Source organism: Amphiura filiformis, chromosome 3 (assembly GCF_039555335.1).
Source record: "Amphiura filiformis chromosome 3, Afil_fr2py, whole genome shotgun sequence".
NCBI lineage: Eukaryota > Metazoa > Echinodermata > Ophiuroidea > Amphilepidida > Amphiuridae > Amphiura > Amphiura filiformis.
Window position 1 is genome coordinate 66,430,010 of NC_092630.1, and position 22,670 is coordinate 66,452,679.

Consider the following 22,670-nt stretch of genomic DNA (forward strand, 5'->3'; position numbering starts at 1 on the left):
ATCTAAACATTGAGCCGGTTCAAGAGCATTGCGATACGAGTTAATCGCCCACATTATCTGTCATACGAAGTAAACAAAAGTGACTAAGTCACGTACTACTTGTTTCCAAAAATGAAGGAATTATTTTGTGTTTATTTTGTTTAAAATCTTGGACGCACACTGACCCATACTGACCCAAAGGTATGCATTTCAAAAATATTTTTTCCTTTTAATTTATATATTATATCTGGTTAATTATTTTAAACGCATTTGATCTATTTGTTGCAAGACTCATATTAATTTTTAAAAAAAGAAAAAAAAAGGAAAGAGGTAAATCTCTTCCAAGTTCCAATAATAATATCAATTTGTCATTTTCATTGACATGTCAATCATTAATTCTATGACTGAAAAAAATCACGTGGTATGTGACGTCATTAACGCTTTTCGTATGAATGTTATATTATGGGATGTAAAGTTTATTTTCACATTTGTTTTCTTATTTGGACTATTTGGACTTTTTAAAACTTGTTCTATAGGTACAGCTGGCCCAAATAGACTTTCTTCCAACTAGCTGTGTCCGTCCAGGTATTCAGCCGATGTTCAGAATCTAAAAGAGGTTTTAACTGCGCCGAATCATATTCCGATGAACTGGTGATGGAAAGAGTCTAGAGATGTTAATATCTCTACTTTGAATTTTCTGCGGAATATCTGGCTGCAATATGCTGAAACGCCATCAAAATGGGATTCATGCGTATATTGTGAATCCAAAGATATATTTCATGCAACGAAATAATACGAAACTGCGAAATTCAACCCTCTTTTGGTCTATCTCAAAATATATACACACGACACGATTTATCTTACTTGATCGCATCACATACCCAGTGGTGGCGCTACGGGGGCACGGAGGCATCCCCTTATATTCCCCCCCCAACCCCCACTTTTAAGGCAAACCCAAAAAAATTACGTAAATTTCCACTTTTTGCGGCAATTTTGCTTAAAATTTGTCGATTTTGCCCCACTGAAATTCACTTCCCCCCCCCAATGCCCACCCCCAAAAAGAAATTCCTGGTGCTGCCACTCCACATACCCAACAAACACAAAAGTACCGGTACACACCAGTAAAAATAACTTAGGTACCACCACCCCTATACCAACACCCCATCCCGTGTGGTTCTATCAAATCCAAAATCACTTGCCATGCTTGTTCTGGCTCGGCTGATACCGCTCACTACTGCTCATTTCATTTTTAGGGCGATGTCCACAAAACCTCACTAAGATTATTTTAGAATATGATTAATAAAATGTTTTATTTATTCTATTAGCCTAATCTAACATGTTCTATATTTGTAATCGGGTCGATTTGTTTCTCAGTGAAATAGTTTTACTCCATACTCGCCATTCCCAGGTTAAGGGCTAAATTCATTGTGATATCATTTTATTCTCCTCTGTCAATTGGTTGAAGAAATTCAGCGCATGCCAACTATGAGGTTTGTGTTGGTTCTGGGCGGGTCTATTTCCCTAATACAACCAAACCACTGAACACTGTGTTTTGATTTCGTTTATTGCATGGTTTATCAGCTTTTCCTATAATCTGATAATGATAAAGTATAAAACACGTAATTGTGTCATTCTCCATTCATTTGTAAAACGACCGTCCATGATCAAGTTTGCTTTATATCACAACTAGTTCTATATCAGCTTTCACATTGTATGCATCAGCTCCATACCAGTCAATCCTACACTATATTTAGTTGTATTCCAAAATAGACTCATTTTGTTATCACACAAACTATTCAGGATTGAAGTTTGCCTGCAATCGCCATCAAAACTCATCGCGAGTGTGAGCACGATGAGGACATTGGAGGAAAACTACTATGCCCAGACTTTGGCAGAGTTTATAAGATGTTGCGACCAAGAGATAGTAATGTTAAACTGGATTCGAACCCGTCTACCTATCTATCTTCAGGGCCTTCACTGGAAAAGGGACAGGACACCTCTCCGTATCATCGGTGTTGGCTCTGGAAATGGTAAGTTTTCTAAATTCAGTGATTTGCACACCCGGACGATCGTAAAAATCATCAAAATTCAAATTTTGGTACCTTTGCCATTGTCGTAGATGTGCTAACATACTAGTCTGCTAGTGGTTCAGCCGAAAGCCGTGTATTTAAGGCAAAATAAGGCATTTACATGAATCTGTCATTTATATACTGACAGTATATAAATTAGCTACATGTATTTGAATGGTGCCTCAACTTTGTCAATACTGATGTTTTCCTATTTCTTTTGCAAATTTGTTCATTTCAAAAATATCTAATGACAGTTTTAATGACTAGTCCTTCACTTTTATGCAATTTATAAGCAATGGCCTTTAATTTTACGTCTCTGGAAAAGAGTGAGAGTTTCAAGTTCACCCTGAAAGAGTACATTAGCTACCATACAGTGATAAAAATGTAGGAAATTATGCAAAGACTGAATGTTATGGAGTACGGCAAACTTTTTCCAGAGTGAAATTCGATTTTAAAAGAGTGAAAATAGAGTGAAATTGTACTCTCTCTATAGGAACAATCACGGTAGACAGTTGCGGATAGCTAGGCCGAGAAGCTAAATTTCACTGAAATATTAAAGTTGCAGAACTGTTACTCATATAGGCCACTGGTATACCCACTCCACGAAAGAGTGAATTTGCACTCTTAACGAAGATACAAAAGTGCTTTGTCAAGCTAGTTTTCATTTGTGTGATAAGATAAACACTGCTTCCAACGCATTTTACAGATTTTTAATACAATCTCCTGTTTTTTAATAATGGTCATTGTTTAAGGGGGGGGGGGTAGTTACTTTTTTTGAGATGTTTATATGAATGACCCCGGGATCATGTATACTGTTTGCAATTTAAAGACACACGCCAGAAGTAAATTGAGGGACATAGTTGTACACAATTCTTGTTTAAACACTTCACAAATAATGGCTATTTGTCTGGTGACCAGAGTGTTGGAAAATCTTACAATGTTACCCTTTACTTGAAACGAGACAGGGCAAACAGGAAAATACTTTTTCAGATAAATTGATCATTATCATGCATGCCAATATCCACCATCCATGAACATGATGAAATGCAATGAAACCATGATATGTCTTTCGTATGGGTAAAACAACATAACTGGTAACATAAAACTGGTATAGGTACCGGTGTCTACCAATAACCTTGCAAGTGTTCGATATTATGTTCGATTATGGTAGAACAAACGACACTCTACATACTACATGTGTACACTTCTTGTCTCTCAATATCGGTAACTATTTGCTTGTCTTGCTATATTTAGATATGGTTTCAATAAGTAAAACCTACTATTATCATCAATGTATAGTAACGAAAATAACAAAAATATACCAACATCACCACAATACATGCTAATGAGAGACGGGATGGGGTATGAACGTTTGGACAGTATTTATTGTGGGACATTAGAGCACATCAGACATATCGAATTGCATTCTGAATACGAAGAATGACCTTCTGATATCAAATAATTTTTGATTTTTTTAAATTCGCAATGTAATACACATTTTATGGCAAATGATTAAAAATTGATATTTTTGATATTTAACAGTACTCGAAGTAAACTTTATAAATCTGATGATTTATACATGTACTTAAAGTGTATGTAGGTGGGATGAAAAGCCGACGATCAATTGAAAATTTTGACCTTTCGTATTGAAGATATGGATTTTTTCCCCAAAACACCAAAAAAAAAAACTTCACTTTTTGTTTACAGTTTTTTAAAGTCACCTTCACCTTATGGATCGCGTGTGAAATTTCTACCAAAATCAAACTAATCATTGAGAAAACATTATTTACCTATTTTCATTGTTACCAAATTGAACGGAGCAATACGTAAGTGTAATGAACCTTTTGGCACCTGATTATAATTAAACACGGATCGTTGATTATTATAAACATAAACTGACATACAGTAATCATGTTATATATTTCTGAAGTCAATTGGAAATATCGACATTTTATTGTATACAAGTCATATTAATCGTTCGTAATAATTAAACTAACTGGGTTTATGTGGATATGCGTTGAAAAATTTACAGTATAAGTCAGTATCACTCTTTTTTATTTAGGGTTACAATTCAAATATGGTGTTAAAAAGTTCACCAAATTATTCCTCCTGTCATAGCGATACAGAAAAGGCATACTTTTAGTTATCTGTGATATTCCCTTCAGGAGTTTAAGCAGAAGGGTCAAATGTCAGCATTTGACCTTCACGGGGGTCAAAACCTGAAAAATATACCGATTAGTGTGCAAATAGCCTTCAATTGTTCGTCTTCTATATAAAAAAGAAAAGAAAAAAAGAATAGTTTGCCATAGCTAGGATGTTTTGTTAACATGGTATTATTTGTGATTAAGGCCATGCCCATTGAATAATATAGACCTGGTCCTTTTGCTATATTACCATGGTTATCCATGAAAGGAAACATCATACACAATACAAACTAGTATTATATTTCTGTATTGATTTTCTATCATATCAACTTTTAAGGGGGTACTACACCCCTCGATAAATTTGTGTCTATTTTTGGATTTTTCTCAAAAACTAATAACACAGTGGTAACAAAAGTTATGTCTATTATAGGGGCAAGGAATCCAATTACTACAGTGGAATTTCAGTGACCCAAGACAAGCGGTTCGTTATTTATGATAAGAAATAAGGTACCGCTAGGATGTACCTTATTTCCTATTATATATACTGACCCGCTTGTCTTGAGTCACTGAAATTTCAGTGTAGTAATTGGATTCCTTGCCCCAATAATATACATAACTTTTGTTACCAGTGTGTTATTATTTTTTGAGAAAAATGCAAAAATAGCCACAAATTTACCACAGGGGTGTAGTACCCCCTTAAATGGAGTTCATTGTTCATTGACTTTACAACCGTATGACAAAACAGGCGAAAATAGTAACTTTTCGCACAAGGTCATAAAGATTTGCAATTTAAAGAGAATTGGCCATTGCTCATTGAAATGAATCTAGTCTATGGACAACATAAGTGTGTTCTTTCATTCAATGACATAAACTTTGAAAAATATTGTAAGGATCACTCGGGGTTTTGACTTTTAAAACCCACATTTTGGTCAAAAATTGTGAGTGAATAGGTCGTTTTCAACAGATTTACCACATTTGCCTTGCTTTAAACATTGAATTGCGTCATCTGTTAACGTAATGAAAAAAAAGAGTTTTAGAGGGAAGTCCCCGCAAACACAAAAACGTTTTAAAAACGTTTTAAATAAGATATATTTTGGCTTTTGGTTTAGGTAAAAACGTTTTAATAACATTAAAATGTCGGGTTATATAAAGGTCATGATAACGTTTTAAAATGTTTTGTATGAAAACACACTACAACAATATTTTTAAATGTTTTCAAAAAATGTTATTGTAAAATGTTTTTGCAAACATTTTTGCCAAATATTGTGTCAATACTTAAATAACATTATGTTAAAATATTTGAACCCAGTAAACACAGAAATGTTCTTAAAAATTTTTTTCAAAACCTTTTAATAACATTTAAATGTCGGGTTATATAAAGGTCATGAAAACGTTTTTAAAACGTTATTGAAAATATTTTGGGCAAACATTTTTCGCAAAATATTTTTTCAACTAAAATAACATTCTGTTTAGAATGTTTTGTATCAAGTTTTCAAGAATGTTTTTGGAATGTTATTAAAACGTTTTTATACCCTTTACATAACCCGACATTTAAACGTTTTCTGTAAAACATTTTTGTTTGCTGAGCAGTAAATTATAAAAAAATGTTTTTTAAGGTTATGAAAACGTTTTATACCATTAATGTACCCTTTATATAACCCGACATTTAAACGTTTTCTGACAACCTTTTATAACCTTTTGCGAATGATGTCGAAAACGTTTTGTGTTTGCTGGGGTGTTAGCTTGCGTTCGATATATAAAATTCTGATTGGATGAAGGGAGCATTCGGGGTTTTGACAAAAACCAATCACAGATGCTCACACATCTCTTATGATGCTATGCACTCAACCGTGTAGTATAAACGGATAAGGATGAGAATGAACATGCTGAAACTTAATGACAGCAAAACTGAGTTTTTTGTGACCACTACTCCACACCTGAAGCGCTCAATGATACCGGTTGCTTTGAGGGTTGGGGACAAATCCATCTGTCCTTCAGATTCTGTGCGTAACCTAGGGGTTATTTTTGACTGTCAAATGTCTATGTCCATTCACGTCAAGACTCTTTGTTCTGACCTTACATACCAGCTTCGCAACATTTCCCGGATACGTCGGTACTTGGATTATGACACTTGTCATCTGGTCATAAGAGCCCTTGTCCTTTCCAAGATCGATTATGGCAATGGGCTGCTTCTTGGCTGTTGTAAAGCAGACATTCAAAGACTACAACGGATCCAGAATTGGGCTGCGAAGCTGATATGTAAGGCCCTCAAATATGATCATGCCGTATTTAATGCAGTTACACTGGCTCCCTGTTGAAGAGCGCATCAATTTCAAAGTTTTAGTCACTGTGTTTAAATGCCTCACCAAGAGTGTTCCTGAGTATCTGTCTGATTGTGTTTCCCTGCACTGCCCTGCGCGTGCAGGCCTGCGTTCTGCTTCTGATACCACCCTCCTGACAGAGCACAACACAATCAAAACACTCATGTCAGCTGAACGCAGGACCTTCTCCTATGTTGCGCCTCGAACCTGGAATAGACTGCCAATTGGTATCAGGGAATCACAATCAGTGGGTATTTTCAAGAGGGTTCTAAAGTCACACTTGTTTCCATAGATTTTGTAGCCTTCATAGGCAGTTCTCATTTATTTATTTTCTTCATGTTCTTCTTTTGCTTTGTTTTGTGTTTTTTGTTTTGAGCGCTACGTTCTAAATGTAGCAGCGCTATATAAATATTTATAATGTATGTATGTATAAACACAGACTGTGTAGAGACAAGGCACTGTTTGCTTGGAAGAAATTGTGTGCTCAAGTGTATCGAGGTGGAAACTGTACATAAATGCCTTTAAAAGAGAATCGTTTTGTAGCCAAACCTTTCCATATGGTATAATTTGAGACCATTTTGGTAAAGATCGGAGCATTTTTCAGCATTTTGAATTTTGACCTCCGTATAAAATGGACCCTCCATATCTCCAAATGATCAATACTGACAGAGGTCCAGTAAACTAAATTTTTTTTAAATTGTGGTCTTGAGAAGCAAACTCCACCAAAAATAAAACTATGGACACCGTTTGAAACAAGCTTCTGTGGAAAATTTACTTTTGACAGCTGGACTATGTTACAAAACTCTTAAAATTATATTCAGATTTTTTTTTTTTTTTTAATAAAAAGGCAACGGCGTCAAATGCTCTTACATTTGAATAAGTAATGTATAGACTATCAGAAGCATTCTTTGCTTGCTCGGGATCAAGTTACGCTCGATTATTAAATCGTGTAAAAACGAGCTGGTCTACTTTCTCCATAATTCCATGCACGGCTTTGCACGAATTGCAAGTTTCTACAGCGTGAAATTTGCTGTACACATGGGAAGTAAATAAGGATATTTACTGGGGTGGGGAATTATATATTTTTTCTTTTGACCTCAAATTAGGGAAAGTTATTTACCGTGTGGGCAGCTGTAATTAATGCCCGGAATTAATGTCACTCAGTCGTTTGGATTTCCTGTAATTGAGACCTGTTGCAAAGAAATCTGCTTTGATGTAAAAAGTTGACTTTACCCTCTAATTGGAATTTTTTTATCGGGAGTAATATCTGGTCATATGTATTTTCCAGCTCACATTTTGTGCTAATCGTAACATTCTTGTGTAGGACCCGTCCATTGCTTTACCAATTTTCTTGGCGGTTGTATACAGCTGGACACTTTCTACAGTGGCTTGGAACAGGTATATTTTGAGGTGTGGGTAAGGAAGATTTCCAAATGTTATTGAATTTGTTACAAGCTTTCATTGTCATTGTCTTTCTTACTTTGATGTCTTGCTCAGTGCTTCTAACCCACGACCCCAAGTACTTGAAGTCTTTAACTTTCTCCAGTAAACTGCCATCGACATCCTCGGTTTGGATTTCAACCTCTGTTGAATGGTTACCAAAACAGTATATTTGACCAGGTATACAGAATATCAGAGATCCCAGTTTTCCTTCTTGTGATATTTACTGTGTTAGGGAATTATTTACCGTGTGGGCAGCTGTAATTTAAATGTCACCCAGTCGTTTGGATTTCCCGTAATGGAGACTTGTTGTAAAGAAATCAGCTTTAATGTAAAAGTGGACTTACTTTGGTAGCTCTTTTTTGCCACATACTTGGCACATATGTTGCTTGGGTTAATAGCATAAAAAAAAGCCCACGGGCCACCTCGACTTCTTTTTTCCTGAATCCAAGATGGCGCTCAAAATCACCACGTGTATCCAGATATAAGCCAAAATATACAAACTGATTAATTTCAGTCAATGTCTCATCACTTGACATTGAAATATCAAAATGGCTGCCATTTGCACTGTGCGGGTTAAAAATCATTGAAAACAATTCTTTGACATCTTTATGTGAAGTAAATGCCACCATTTTCGCCTAAAATGTATAAACAATATAAACAGCAGATTAACTTAAGTCAATATCTCATCACTTGACCTTGAAATAGTCAAAATAGCAACATGTGTACTGTACCATATGGAAAGGTTTCTAAAACCGATTCTCTTATAAACCATCATGCGCACAGTTTCCACCTCGATACACCTGAGCACACATTTTCGTCAAAGAGCTTCCAAGCAGAGAACAACAAGCAGTGAATGTCTCCATCACGGTCTTTGATTACACTACACGGTTGAGTGCATAGCAATGTACGAGCTGTGGAGCTTCTAGCTGAAAAAATGGGCCTCTTTGATTGGTTTTTGTCGAAACCCCAAGTGTTCCCTTCATCCAATCAGAATTTTTTTTTATATCAAACGAAAGCTAACACTTCCCCACTAGGTCAACAGATAACGGAATTCAATGTTATAGCAAGGCGAATGTGGAAAATCTGTTGAAAACTACCTATCCAAGCACATTTTTTGACCAAAATGTAGGTTTTAAAAGTCAAAACCTCAAGTGTTCCTTACAACATTTTTTAAATTTTATGTCATTAATTGAAAAAGCACACTTATATTGTCCATATACTAGCGTCACTAGAATGAGCAATGGTCAATTCTCTTTAAATTGCAAATCTTGTGCAAAAAGTTACTATTTTCGCCTGTTTTGTCATACGGTTATAAATTCAATGAACTATCACTTTTAAAAAACGAGCGCTTACAAATTGATATGAGGTTAAAAATCTCTTTAAAAATATGATGCGTTGACATCTTTATGTGGAGTAAATGCCACAATTTTCGCCTAAAATGTATAAGCAAAATACAAACATATTAACTTCAGTCAATGTCTCATCACTTGAACTTGAAATATTCAAAATGGCTTCCATTTGCACTGTATAGGTTAAATATCAAAGTGTTAGTTCTTTTCCTGGGATGGACCTGCCTATCATCATGTGCCTTTATGAATCATGTCCACAAAAGTCTTCCTGATTCTTTTTTCTGGTGTGGGTTTTCAAGTAACCAGATCAGACGTTGTTCTCTCTTCGGTTCTCTTACAGTGTCCTGCAAGCCGTAGCTGTCTTGTGGTGATTTTCGAACAGGTGTAATATCCCATACAATTATTCTTTATTGGTCATATATATTTTCGAGCTCACATTTAGTGCTGATCGTAACATTCTTGTGTAGGACCCGTCCATTGCTTTACCTATTGTCTTGGCGGTTGTCTAGGTTTCACAACCTTTCTACAGTGGCTTGGAACAGGTATATTTTGAGGTGTGGGTAAGGAAGATTTCCAAATGTTATTGAATTTGTTACAAGCTTTCATTGTCATTGTCTTTCTTACTTTGATGTCTTGCTCAGTGCTTCAAACCCACGCCCCCAAGTACTTGAAGTCTTTAACTTCTTCCAGTAAAATGACATCCTCGGTTTGAATTTCAACCTCTGGTTGTACACCATGAATTGCCAAAACAGTAGTTTTGACCAGGTATTCAGTATCAGAGATCCCAGTTTCCCTTCTTTTCACTGAATTACTTACTTACGTAAAGTCAAAACTTCTGCACTATTATTTATCTTTAACCTGTTTTGCGGATTCCAAATTTACGCACTATTTCAGGCTTTTTTTCACAAAGATTAGGGCTTTAGTAATGATATCTGTGCGGTTTATATGTTGGTATTCCTGGTATTGTCCGCCCATGTCGGTAAATGAATTTACTAGCACTTGACAGTATATTGCCAACCCTGTCACATATACCTATTTCATAACTATGATTAAAATGTTTATTTTGCCAAATGTTTAGAGACACATCACTATCAACATCACAGTAGAGAAAAGATAAATCAACCTGCTTCAATAAAGGTTGACTGCAGAAAATGTGTTATTTTTCTCTCTTTTCTTTTTTTCTCTTCTTTCTTTTAAAATGCAACATTCGCTCATCCAAGTGCTTGTAACCTTAGGCATGGTAGAGATCACAGCAGCCTCCAGTCAGTGTCATCACAATGAGCAGAATAAAATATTACATCTATTGACAAAATAAATTCATTATTTATAGATTAGTTTGGAAAGTATTAGCCCGTTGGCAAATGTAAAGATACATTTTGTGCGTAGTATAGTATTGCAACCTGCTTCTATCGAAAGTATCACAGCCACCAAATGACATGTCCTAATTGTGGGACCATTTGATGCGCATACGTGCTATCGCATCAGACTTGAGTCGAGTAATCGATCCAGGGCTCGAATCGTAATAAGTTTCCTATTTTGAAAAGGAGATGCTCAGATTGGTATACGTTGTAGTTGTCACATGAAGGCTGATAGTACCAATTTTAGTTTTTCCTTGAACAAAGCTATAGCCTACAATGAGTCAACATATGCTCCGATTATGATAAAAAAATGGTCTCAAATTGTTATGCTTAGAACCCGGTGCTGGAACAGCCTTTTAAGCAAAGAATAGTTTGCCATGCCTCAGATGTTTTGTTTCTACACCAAAAAAAGCATGCTAAATCTGCAGGTCTAAGAGTTTTGTATCACAATTTATATTGTTTGATGGTATTTAGAACTGTATACTCATTTTTAAGCAAAGTTTAACAATGATGGCGATATTTATCTTAAATCTTGTTTGCATCTTTACAGGGGGTAGACACTTGTATAGTGGCATAAAAACATCATGAACATGAATAACATAATAGCAAAGAAATTGTCAATCTACTTTTTATCATGAAATGAAAGGAATAACTCATATCAATGGGCTAAATCAAATTTAAAATATATGTAAATAGCGCCCTCAATTTGCACACAAATATACAGTTTATAGAATGAAATTATCACAAAAAGGTAGAAAAAGATGAAACACTTGATAAAGATAAGAAAATAGCTAAAAATATATATGTGTATATTAGTGTGATAGCTGTTGGTATTGTAAAAGCCTTTAAATTAAAAATTATGTAAAGTTTTGTTAGAAACATTAATAAATGATCATATCAAACAACAATATGTTTGCAAAATATGATTCTGCAGAAACCGTTACAACTTTTTAACTAAATATCAACGGGCGAATATAATGGAGTAGCCTCAAGCTGTCAACCTGCTTACATTTAACCGTGGAAGTATTCAATTATCTTCTGATTCTAAAGCAACAATAACATGCCTCTAAGTAATGAATTACTTTGGTATATAAGTATGTCTTCCATATTAATATCAATGAATATTTGCCCTTTCGCGTCAAATGTGTCATGCATGACCATACTTTTGTCCCAAATCGACCTGAAGGGATTTGCTCTAAGGTTTCAATAGGACCGTTAAAAACACCAACGACGTATTGATATCATTACAAATAATTCATACTTATCATACTAATAAGAAGAGAATATTTTTCATAATTTCCTGTTCCTCCAAGAAGACCAAAATAACCACATTAAGTCCCTCCAAAAAGTGCCACATGTCATTTTCGATGCCCAGGTTTGAGGAAAATGCAGAGGAGTGGTGCTTTTAGCTATAGATCTGACGTCCGAGACACCAGCATTCTTCTGAATGGAAATGTCAGAGCTGATTAAGTCCCTCCCTCAGTTTCTTGGCGCTCTTTCCACTTTGATGACTGAAACGAAGACCCTTAAGGGATTTGAGAAACAAGATTAATAAATGGGAAATAAATCGGTGGCAAAACAGGAACAACGCAAATGTTAACATTCGCCAGTGAGATGGAGGTTTAACCTTTTGGAATTGACGGTGTCGAGCGGCCGGCTAGGAAAAGACATCGCATCGCAGATATGAAATATCGATTAACATTTATCACAATATTAAGTATATTTGTTGAATATGTTTTACTGAGCACAATATGTCCAAATAAACCGCAACATTTTCAGCGAAGTTTATAGTCTCACTTTCATTTCATTTTATAAGCAAAAAATACCATTTCATTTTCAAACTTGTTTAATTTAAGAGCGATCAGTATATAAGCAGTGTTCCTGCATTGCATATTCGAACGTTTTAAAAAGAGCTCATCATAGGTATTGCTAGTAAATGTAAGAGTGCAATAGAATAATAGCCTTAGAGTAAACAATGCATTTATTTTAAGCATGTTCAGTATGCAATTGTTGAAATAGTGTAAATTAACCATTAGGATTAACAAATACTCCAATATATGCATATATTGTATATTATAGTAGCTGATATATATCTCAGTCTGTCTGTGTTGATTTTGTGTAAGCAAACCTATTATAAGCTACAGCAAGGAAATTACCGAATGCAGATATCATCGTTTATTTTATAGCATAGTTTTCATGACTCATCTTGATGGCATTATTTAAAACCCAATTTTCCAAAACAAAGTTGAATCGATCTAGTTTTTATTTTATTCTGTGTAACTATGGCAATGGCTGCTTCATTCAAGGAGTTATCAAAGTTTCGAGTAGGTGGCGCCTTTTCACTCCTACCATGCTAACGCTATTGTGGGCGTGAATAGATGTTTACCTATTGCACACTTGAATACTCCTTGTGTGAAACCGGGGTGCAGACGTTCTAGGCGTGGCTGAGTAAGACAAACTACTTTTACGGTTACTTTCAAAGTTACTTTGCATGGAATGCCGACCATCGGTTCATAGCTACTGCTTCAACTTTGAAGACTTGATGTCAATAACAATAACAACAATAAACGGAATTTATATAGCGCCTTAGCATAAGTATGAACAAAGCGCTTTACAATGATCTTAAAAGTACAACTTACACTACATCTTAGGCTACAGTAAAATGTACAACTTAATTAAAAATAAAAACTTAGTTTGGAAACAAATAGGTTTTCAGATTAGATTTAAAAGTGGCCAGACTATGTGAAGTACGAAGTTTTACAGGTAATTTGTTCCAGAGAGCTGGCACAGAATTGCAGAAGGCACTATTCCCATATGTTGTGTGAGTTCTTTTACATTCAAACAGACTGCCATCAGCATGTGATCGTAGGAACATACCATCAGACAATGTGTGAGATTTTAGGAGATTTTGTATGTACAGTGGTGTTGTTTCATGTCTACTTTTATAAGCGAATGTGAGTAGTTTGTAGGTAATACGCTCATTTACTGGAAGCCAGTGAAGCTCTTTCTGCAGAGGAGTGGTGTGTTCCATACGGTTTGCCTTGAAAACAAGTCTGGCAGCTCTGTTTTGTATCTTTTGTAGTTTTTGTGTGTTTTTTACAGTTGTTCCATATAATAAAGAGTTACAATAATCAATTCGAGAAATAACAAGTGAGCGGATAGCATGGTTGCAAGTATCAATATAACAGCGAATGCGTCCTATATTACGAAGATGATAATTTAAAGAGCGAGAGACAGCAGATATTTGAGATGACATAGACATGGTTGAATCAAAAAGAACTCCAAGGTTGCGTACAGAATCAGATGGTTTGATAATTGTTCCACATACGTTAAGAGTTGGTTCTTATATATATTTCAAACTATATGCAGAGCTAGCAACAAAGAATTCGGTTTTATCTTCATTCAGTTTAAGCTTATTTACATTCAACCAATTCTTGATTTCAGCAATACATGATTCCAATTTGAAAAGAGCAGTTACACTATCTCCAGGTATGCGGGGATTAAATTCTGTATATATTTGTGTATCATCTGCGTATATGTGATAGTTCAATCTGTGTTTCTGGATAATTTTTTCAAGTGGGTATGTGTAGTAGCTAAACATCCCAGGACCTACCACTGATCCCTGTCAAACTTATTGGTACAATAATAACGGAAAAATAAATTGTAATGACATAATAATGCTTGCAATACACCATTCAACTTTTCGATCAAATAATGTGCCAGATTGCACAAGGTTAATATTTTGAAATCTTACCAAAACTTTTACTTTAGACTAACTAACATGATGTCCCGTATGATGTAAAGGTGACGACTTGATGCATTTACAAAGAAACAATCTTTATTGTCGTCAACCATGTCAACTCTAAGGCATTTGTATATTCGTTGATGCAAGTAGTGTCAATTTGGTGTTTGTCTACGTAAAACAATATATACTAATATATATATAATAGAACGTCCAGTCATTAGTTCAAGGACGATATTTACTATCAATTTAACTTGCTTATTTTTCTGATTTTGGATGTCCATTTTAATATCCTGACAACATAGTTAATAATCAAATGCATAGTCCGCTTCGTGGCAAAGGTTATATTTATAAGATAAATCCAATTGACCGACCGAACTGAGTCGTTGAAAATTGCGTGTCAATTAAATCAACAAAAGCAACAACAACAACATCCAAACAGCCAAACAATGCGAAGATTGCAAATAAAGGATGCGAGATTCAAAATTTACTAAGATGAAAAAAATCAATGTAGGTACATGTGGCTGGTTCGATCCACACCGGTTCTGATTTTTGTTTAATCCTCTCAAATTTGATCGAATTCACTTGCTCAACTTTTTATAATATATGAAAACGGATAATCTTATTTTAATTTTTGATATCATGAATTGAATCCCTTAATTACTTGAAAAATAATTCAAAATACCTTACATTGTTCAGGCGCAACAGGTTAATTAATAGATATTTAAATGCCAGTATTATTTAAGCACATCTCCAATTCTGTATTTACTCAAGTAATAGGTCATATTGTAGAGTATCCTATCAACCGTGTATTCTATACCAACATCCTGTATTTGAACGAATACTGAGCCATTCTATATTACTCTGTCTATAAATAGTCCAGGCGGAGCATATGCGTGACAAAAACACTAAATTTGAAGATGGGCTAGGTTTACTTGTATCTTGACATTTTACTTCCAGGTTCGGATAATACAATAATTAACAGGAAAAGCTGGGCACTTGAATCGTCCCTCAACCCACATAATGTTAGACCTGTTTCATTCACAACGATTTTCAATGATAGGACAAACAAATTATAAACACAGCAGCCGTGCAAGATTCTATAGGCTATTCGCCGTCGACGTGATGATGTAACAGGATTAATTACCATAGCAATAGATGAATACACATTTTGAATACGCTGTCGAAGTGATGATGTAACAGGATTAATTACCATAGCAATAGCTCTAAGATTAGTATCATTGAAAAGAGCGGTATTGTATTCAAATCTATGATTGCAGACATGTGATGTACAGCAGTGATCGCGATTCAGCAAGTGTTTCTAAAAGGCTGCTAGAATAAGAACATTTTTAATGCTAATTTGTTGCAGATGCTGAGGAAGCCCGATTACCTTTTTAAAATAGCCGAGTGGGAGGGTTTTCAATTAAATATTTTTTTGTGGAAGGAATGTGTGTCATTTATGTTGCTTGTATCACCTTGGGCTCAATTGAGTCTCTAATCTGCAGTTGAGATAGGCATTAGCTGATTTTAAAAGAAAAATTAATATGCTTTAGCCCTGGTACTTTTGTTTAGGATGCAAAAAAAAGTCTTAGCGTTTAGTCCTGTCTTTGCTATCGTTGCATGATATCAGGCTATAATGAAGTTGCTATTCAAAACAAGACATTTAAAGTATTTCTTATAGTTACCCTTTTTCAAGCAATAAAGCAATAATTTTAGTACTGTATTCAGAACTCTCGTACACAATTTAGTTTCAGAAATAAATATTATCTCTATAAAAGCTCACTCCATTGATATACGTTCAGCTCATTTAATATCTTAAAGCAACCCAAAGCATAAAGTAACATCATTAACTGATCATCTAGTTTGACACAAACCGGAAGTCAAGTCAAACGTGCCGCAATTGGTTTGCGATCGTCGATGGTATTTTAGTCCTTCCCTGAAGGGATGTTTCCTTCCTGAATATCCCAGAATAGAACTAAATCAGTGAGCTCAGTGAGCCACAGTCTGATGTAGACTACCATACACTCAAAAACAATTGTTGAAGTTGTTGGACGACTAACTGATACGGGTAATTGAAGTCACCACAGGCAACAAAGTGCACTAATTCACATATTTTGTCACTGTTGTTATTGTTGATATTTTAGTTACTGCTATTGCTGTGAACTTGTTATCGTGTGTCTTTTCATTGCTTTTTTTTTGATAGATTGGTATTCAAAGATGAATTCCTATAGGCGAATCCAGAATTCAGTCGGCCATTACTGGGTCCCGCCTGTACAAAACTGGTGTTGTTACTGCCCAATTGGGTGGATTAAATCCGCTTAAAAATCGAAGTTGAATTGTATTGTGCTGTAAACTTTCATCATTCTTTTGTCTACGTGCAACACGGGTGATGGAATGCAGTTTAATATCCCCGCCAATGCCACATTATTTTACATTTTAGGGGGAATAGACCTAAGGGGGACCCAGTTATGGCTGCCATTGACAAATACCCAAGGTAGAGCAGAGTGTCTTCCTATAAAAAGGGACAATTGTCAGTTCAATCCTGTTTAAATTTACTAAATAAATTCATTATTCAGTGTAATTATTACAAAATACAAACCCTTAAGGGGACTATCTCCTGAAAAGGTACATCAAGTTTTCCGATAAAATAATTTGTTAGATGTGAAATGTGCACCAATAGCCGTACCTGTACATGTATAACCAGACGACCATATGGAACTATGCATTTGTAAATCTGGCCTTGAAGAAAATATATGCATTGTCCATATTGTATTTGTCTACTCGCACTTATTACGACCCGCGCATCCCCGCGAAGGTTGAATTCAAATTACTGAAGCATGGCACTGGAAGGAGCAATATTTTTTTACTCTTTTGTGCACACGATTTCTTATTATTTTATTTTCAGTAATTTACCTATTTATTTTTCAATTGAAATTGCCAATAATGGGTATAGAACACAGAGTTTGGTACAACACAAATATTAATGAATAGAACAACATACATGGATAACAGAAACTACAGATCCAACCTTTGATGAATAAATCAACCATAGCAAATAAAACTATAGTCTGATTTTTACTAAAAGCCAAAAGCGATTTTAATTCATTTTCCGAAATCAAAAGAGCCTTTTTTTAGCAAGAATTCATGTAAGCTACATAGATGAAGTTGTGAAAGTATTAGACTTCGATATCATGGCAAAACAAGAGAATACGTCATTACAGCAATTCCCCGTAACGCTTGCACATGCAATTACATGATTTAATAAACTGCCGAGTACGTAATACTAGTACCTCATATTTATTTTATTTGGATATATGTTATGTCTACATAATGTACCATTGATATTGACAGTCCACTGGATATACCGTATTGTACTATAAAATTACAAATGCTAGATCAGCGCTTTAATTGAAATACCGCTACCATTTGCTACAAATGCTATTGGAAGTTCATGTATCAATGGACTTGTTGTTTGATGATGTTACACAATATATTTTGTGCATATTTTTTACCATTTACGCGTGAAGATAATGCATCGGCTCTGAAATATTGCCATTAGTTTAAAAGGTTGTTTAAAATACAGATTTCAAAACTCTAAATTTGAAAACATCAGAAATAACTACCGAAAACAACAACAACGAAGACGACGACAACAACGACGACGACAGCAACGACAACATTATTAATAACAATAGCAGCAACAGAAACAACAACGTCAGTAACAAAACACTACTAGTAGCCTATATATTGATATATAAGAGTGATCTCACTGACTCTGTTCTATTCTGGAAACTTCAGGAAGTACACATCCCTCCAGAGAAGGCCCAAAATACCATCGACGATCGCAAACCAAATTGTAAGACATTTGACCGGACTTCCGTTTTGTGTCAAACAACGGGCCTTGGTCAAACTAAATGAATTATGCTTCATATGATAACTTACGACTAATCGTGCCAATTCTGATCATGGAAGTACTAGAGAAGTACTACTAGTACTAGTACTAGTACTACTCTAGTACTTCCATGTTCTAAGATATGGCGACATCAACAGTAACTAAATACATGTAATCGGTCCTCATTCGGTTATAAATTAAGTATTCTAAAATTAGATTTTTTTTTATATTCAGGTATTATGGACACCGAAATCGCCAAGATCATGCTTCCGTATCAACGTGACATCGACTGTACGGCCATAGAACCAGACATAGAAGAACTTGACCGTTTCAAAAGGAGAGTGAATGCTGATAAGATGTTGCTTGGTCAGGTCAGCTTTGATTGGAACCATTGTTGCTCAGAGGAATTTGAGGTAAGATTGCAGATATGGTTCTAAGCAGACAATGTTCAAAATGTTCTATGTTATAAGAGTGTGGAGATCAAAATGAATTAAGGAAATACTATCAACTGCGCTTACATAATTTGCCGAATTCCAAATTCAAAAGGTGAAAGGCTGATTATCGATTGGTATAATACATTACAAACTACAAAGAGGGTAATTTATGCATATCTATACGTCAGTATGCAAAAAACACGATAATGATAACGTCGTAGTACCGTAAAAATTCGATAATAAGCATATGTGCTTATTAACAAGTTGCTCTGACAAGAAAGAATTTTTAGAGTAGTTTGTTAAACGTTTTTATTATTTTCTTTTAATTAACAAATATCTGCAACACAAATAGTTGTAAATTAAAAGTAAAAAGATGAGAAAGTTTAACAATACCCTAAAAATTCATTCTTGTCAAAGCACCTCGTTATTAATAGGCACATATATGCTTATTATCGATTTATTTTACGGTATTTCTAATTTGTGGAGATATGTTTCATAAAGGTAGAGAGGGAGCGAGTGGTGTTCAGTGTGCCAGTATTTCACTAAAAAGATGCAGGTGAAAAAGCAACAACCGCTGATTTAGCATAAATGAACTATCTGGCGTAACCATGCGTAACCAAGTTTATCTTCATTTAAATGTTTACAAAGTAATCGCGTGTATAGTATAGCGCTGATCATTTAACTTCGAAAACAATTAAAGCAATTATTCTGATGATGACTAACTCTTGATGATTAATTAATTAATTAATTTCAGGGAACATTGGAGGGCAATAAACGAGATGACCTCAAATTTGGAACTCACTTAGTTCACATGCTACAGATGTTATACCATGTACGAGACTTAGAGTCCAGTTTAATGACGTACTTCGGGCAGCTTGATGCCTCCGGCTTAATGCTCATTACGCTTGCCTCCAAACGTAAGTTATTTTCAGATACACGGACTCAGGATAAATAATATTTAACTGATCATCATAATTATTGTCGATTAATCAGTGTTGACAAAACATGGGGTATAAGAGTTACAACAAACTGCAGATTTGTGTCATCGCTAAATTTGATAAATACGCAATTTATTGCAAGGGTCACGAGTTATCGTTTGTAAACGTCAATTAAGTAATTAAATATCAGTATTGGTATAGTTTACTAAAGTTCAAATGTGAGAAACTGCGTCTATCAACGTCATCTACTACTAGCGTGACTATAATGCTTCTGATTGGTCACAATTGGTTGATGTGCACTTTTTCGACTTAACTTAACAAACTCTATTTTGCCATTATCTGCAACCTTTTATTTCCGTCATTCTTGACATTTGCTTAAAAAGTTACTTCTTTCAGAGTCTTGGTTAGCAGCGACGTAGCTTGCGACACCATCATGGCGTCTTCATTCAGCGTAGTGTTTACGTCAGATACGACCTGCCCGCCATCTACAATGATCTACTGACACTTGACCACTCAAGTGGTCAGGTGACCGGAGGATTGTAAACACTACGCTGAATGAAGACGCCGTGATAGTGTCGCAAGCTACGTCGCTGCTAACCAAGACTCTGAAAAAGGTAACTTTTAAGCAAATATTATTAATTCGTATCAAACTGTAAACACTCTGTTTGGCCTACTATGGTGAGTCCTTTTCTTACACTTGGGCACAAGTGATGGTGTATTCTAGTTCAAAAACAAAAATATATCATTGGTGCATCATCATTCGATGTTTCTGTTTAATTTCCATTTCTCAATTCATTTTCACTGTCCATAATCTGCGCTTTTTAATCTTTGTTTCTTTTTTCCCATTATTTCCTTCAGAGGGGAACGAAATGCAAGCAGCTTTTCAGGATTACGAGCGAAAGTTGCAGCTTGACAAATATCCCACACAAAGAAACCAAAAACGTTATAGTGACGACATCATCGAGATACTGAAGCGTAAAGGCATTCCGTACTACAAGGAGAACGTGGTTTATAGAGTGGATGTCTCAGAATGTTTCAAAGAGCGATCAAAGGCAGGTGCAAAATTATTAGACTTTATCTGTCTAACCAACGCTACTCGTGTATACCAAACATTAGCAGGGACAAACCGGAAGGCCTTACTGGAATCCATGTCGGAATTCTGCTCTAAGGATATAGAGGGACGAGTCACTCTGAAACTTTCATTTGATGCTATTCTTGTTTATAAAACACCCAGGGTGAATGGACTGAAAGTATGACTAACTTGTAATGTATCGTAGAAGTGATATCCTCAGATAGGTCGGGCTAACAGGCTAAACAGTATGCTACTATAGTACTAAGCTGTAAACATACTCGCAGCTACTAAAAAGCAATGCATTAGCGTTACTTATGGTCCGATTTCATCACATGCTATTTCCACCTTAGTTGAATGGCCTTGACCCCACACCCTACCTGTGAAGTTTTATGCCAGAATTTCAATTCCATGATACAAAAGCCAAAATTTAGGACCTTTTTGAGCTGTTTTACTTACCTTTTACCTTCAAATATCCCAAATGTTGGTAAAATTTCTATAAAAAAAAAAGAAATCTAATTTTGGTCGTTATTGACCCATATTTTTAAAATGAAGAAAGAGATTGTAAAATTTGAGAAAATTGTTTTTAGTTTGTGTCATGGCACTCTTCTCAAAACCTGCTTATTTTTGCAGAAATCTGCCGCGCTAGTTGGATTCCTTCCGTCATTTCCTCTCTGAAAATGTACTTTAATACAAAACAATGTCTAAAATTTCCCATTTAGAGTGATCCTGCCTGCTCCCTAATTCTTGGGGTCGTCCAATGCACATTTTGGCTTTTGTATCACTTGAAATACTGGCATAAAACTTCACAGGTAGGGGGTGTGGGGTCACGGTCATTCGACCAAATTGGAAATAGCATGTGATGAAATCAGACCATAGTTTTCCCATTAATCCAGTAAAATATTAGAGCTGTCAGCCCTAATATTTTACTGGATTAATGGGAAAAACTATGGGATTTGTTTGGAGACGTATTTGAGGGTATTACACTTGCAGCGATTTATATAGATACCAAATATAATAACGGGCGGCTTACGGTAAGATAGGTGGATATGTATACGGTTAAAAACGCACAATAGCTTGATTCAAGCCTTTGATTTACAGTTTGTAGATTGCAGACAAAGAAATTGGGTCTTTTCGTAATGCTCTGATTTGCGCTTCTGGTAGCAGACCATGATTCAAACATTTTGCCAATGATTCTGTCACTACCGTTCAGGTACCAGGAATACTATTTATCTGACGTCAATCAATGATCACCGACCTCATAGGCAAGGGACAGCCTATTTATTTATTTAATAATCACGGTACGGGGCAACCTACTTTGTTGCAAACTCGCTGAAGTTGCATCAGTAGATAGGCGAGGTCTACTTGTTCACTGTTGACAAGGGACAGTCTTAAATGAACGGCTCTTTTCATAGCCACCAAACTAGCAGATAAGCAGATAGGCGAGGTCTGCTGCTCACTGTTGACAAGGGACGGCGCTTTTCAAAACCTTTTACATTAGCAGATAGGCGATGCCCGAGGCGATGTCTGCTTGCTCACTGTTGACAAGGGGGGGGGTCTTCAGTGAACGGCTCTTTGCAGAGCCACTAACTTTTTACATCAGCAGAGAGGCCGGGTCTGCTTGTTTACTATTGACAAGGGGTAGTCTTCAGTGAACGGCTCTTTTCAGAGCCATCAAAACATTTTACATTAGCAGATATGCGAGATTGCTCACTGTTGACAATGGACAACCTTCAGTGAACGGCTCTTTTCAGAGCCACCAACTTATTTCTCTAAAATCTGCTTACTATAAAGGTGGTCAGCTTTTTTAATCCCTTTGAGGCACACATGTGCCCAACTTTAGGTAAGAAAAAAAGTACCCCCCCCCCCCCCAAGACATGTTGCGTCGAATATTCTATGTCATATAAAAAGTATACAGCGGGCACAATCAAT

The 22,670-nt window shown here is 35.6% G+C and overlaps 1 protein-coding gene across 1 annotated transcript; it reads left to right on the forward strand.

Annotated features, from left to right (window-relative positions):
* Nucleotides 1-1,523: 1,523 nt before the first annotated feature.
* On the forward strand, nucleotides 1,524-21,188 carry LOC140148993 (histamine N-methyltransferase-like). The gene is made up of 4 exons (XM_072171126.1): nucleotides 1,524-2,009; nucleotides 18,532-18,710; nucleotides 19,486-19,648; nucleotides 20,528-21,188. The coding sequence occupies exons 1-4, from the start codon at nucleotides 1,832-1,834 to the stop codon at nucleotides 20,923-20,925; spliced, it is 918 nt and encodes a 305-aa protein (XP_072027227.1). The 5' UTR covers nucleotides 1,524-1,831; the 3' UTR covers nucleotides 20,926-21,188.
* The last annotated feature ends 1,482 nt before the right edge of the window (nucleotides 21,189-22,670 follow it).

Excerpts from the sequence above, each read along its gene's own strand:
- LOC140148993 (XM_072171126.1), top strand. The coding sequence starts at position 1,832 with ATGAGGACATTGGAGGAAAACTACTATGCCCAGACTTTGGCAGAGTTT. Across the intron at positions 18,711-19,485 it reads GTTGCTCAGAGGAATTTGAG|GGAACATTGGAGGGCAATAA; the intron begins GTAAGATTGCAG and ends AATTAATTTCAG. Across the intron at positions 19,649-20,527 it reads CATTACGCTTGCCTCCAAAC|AGGGGAACGAAATGCAAGCA; the intron begins GTAAGTTATTTT and ends TATTTCCTTCAG.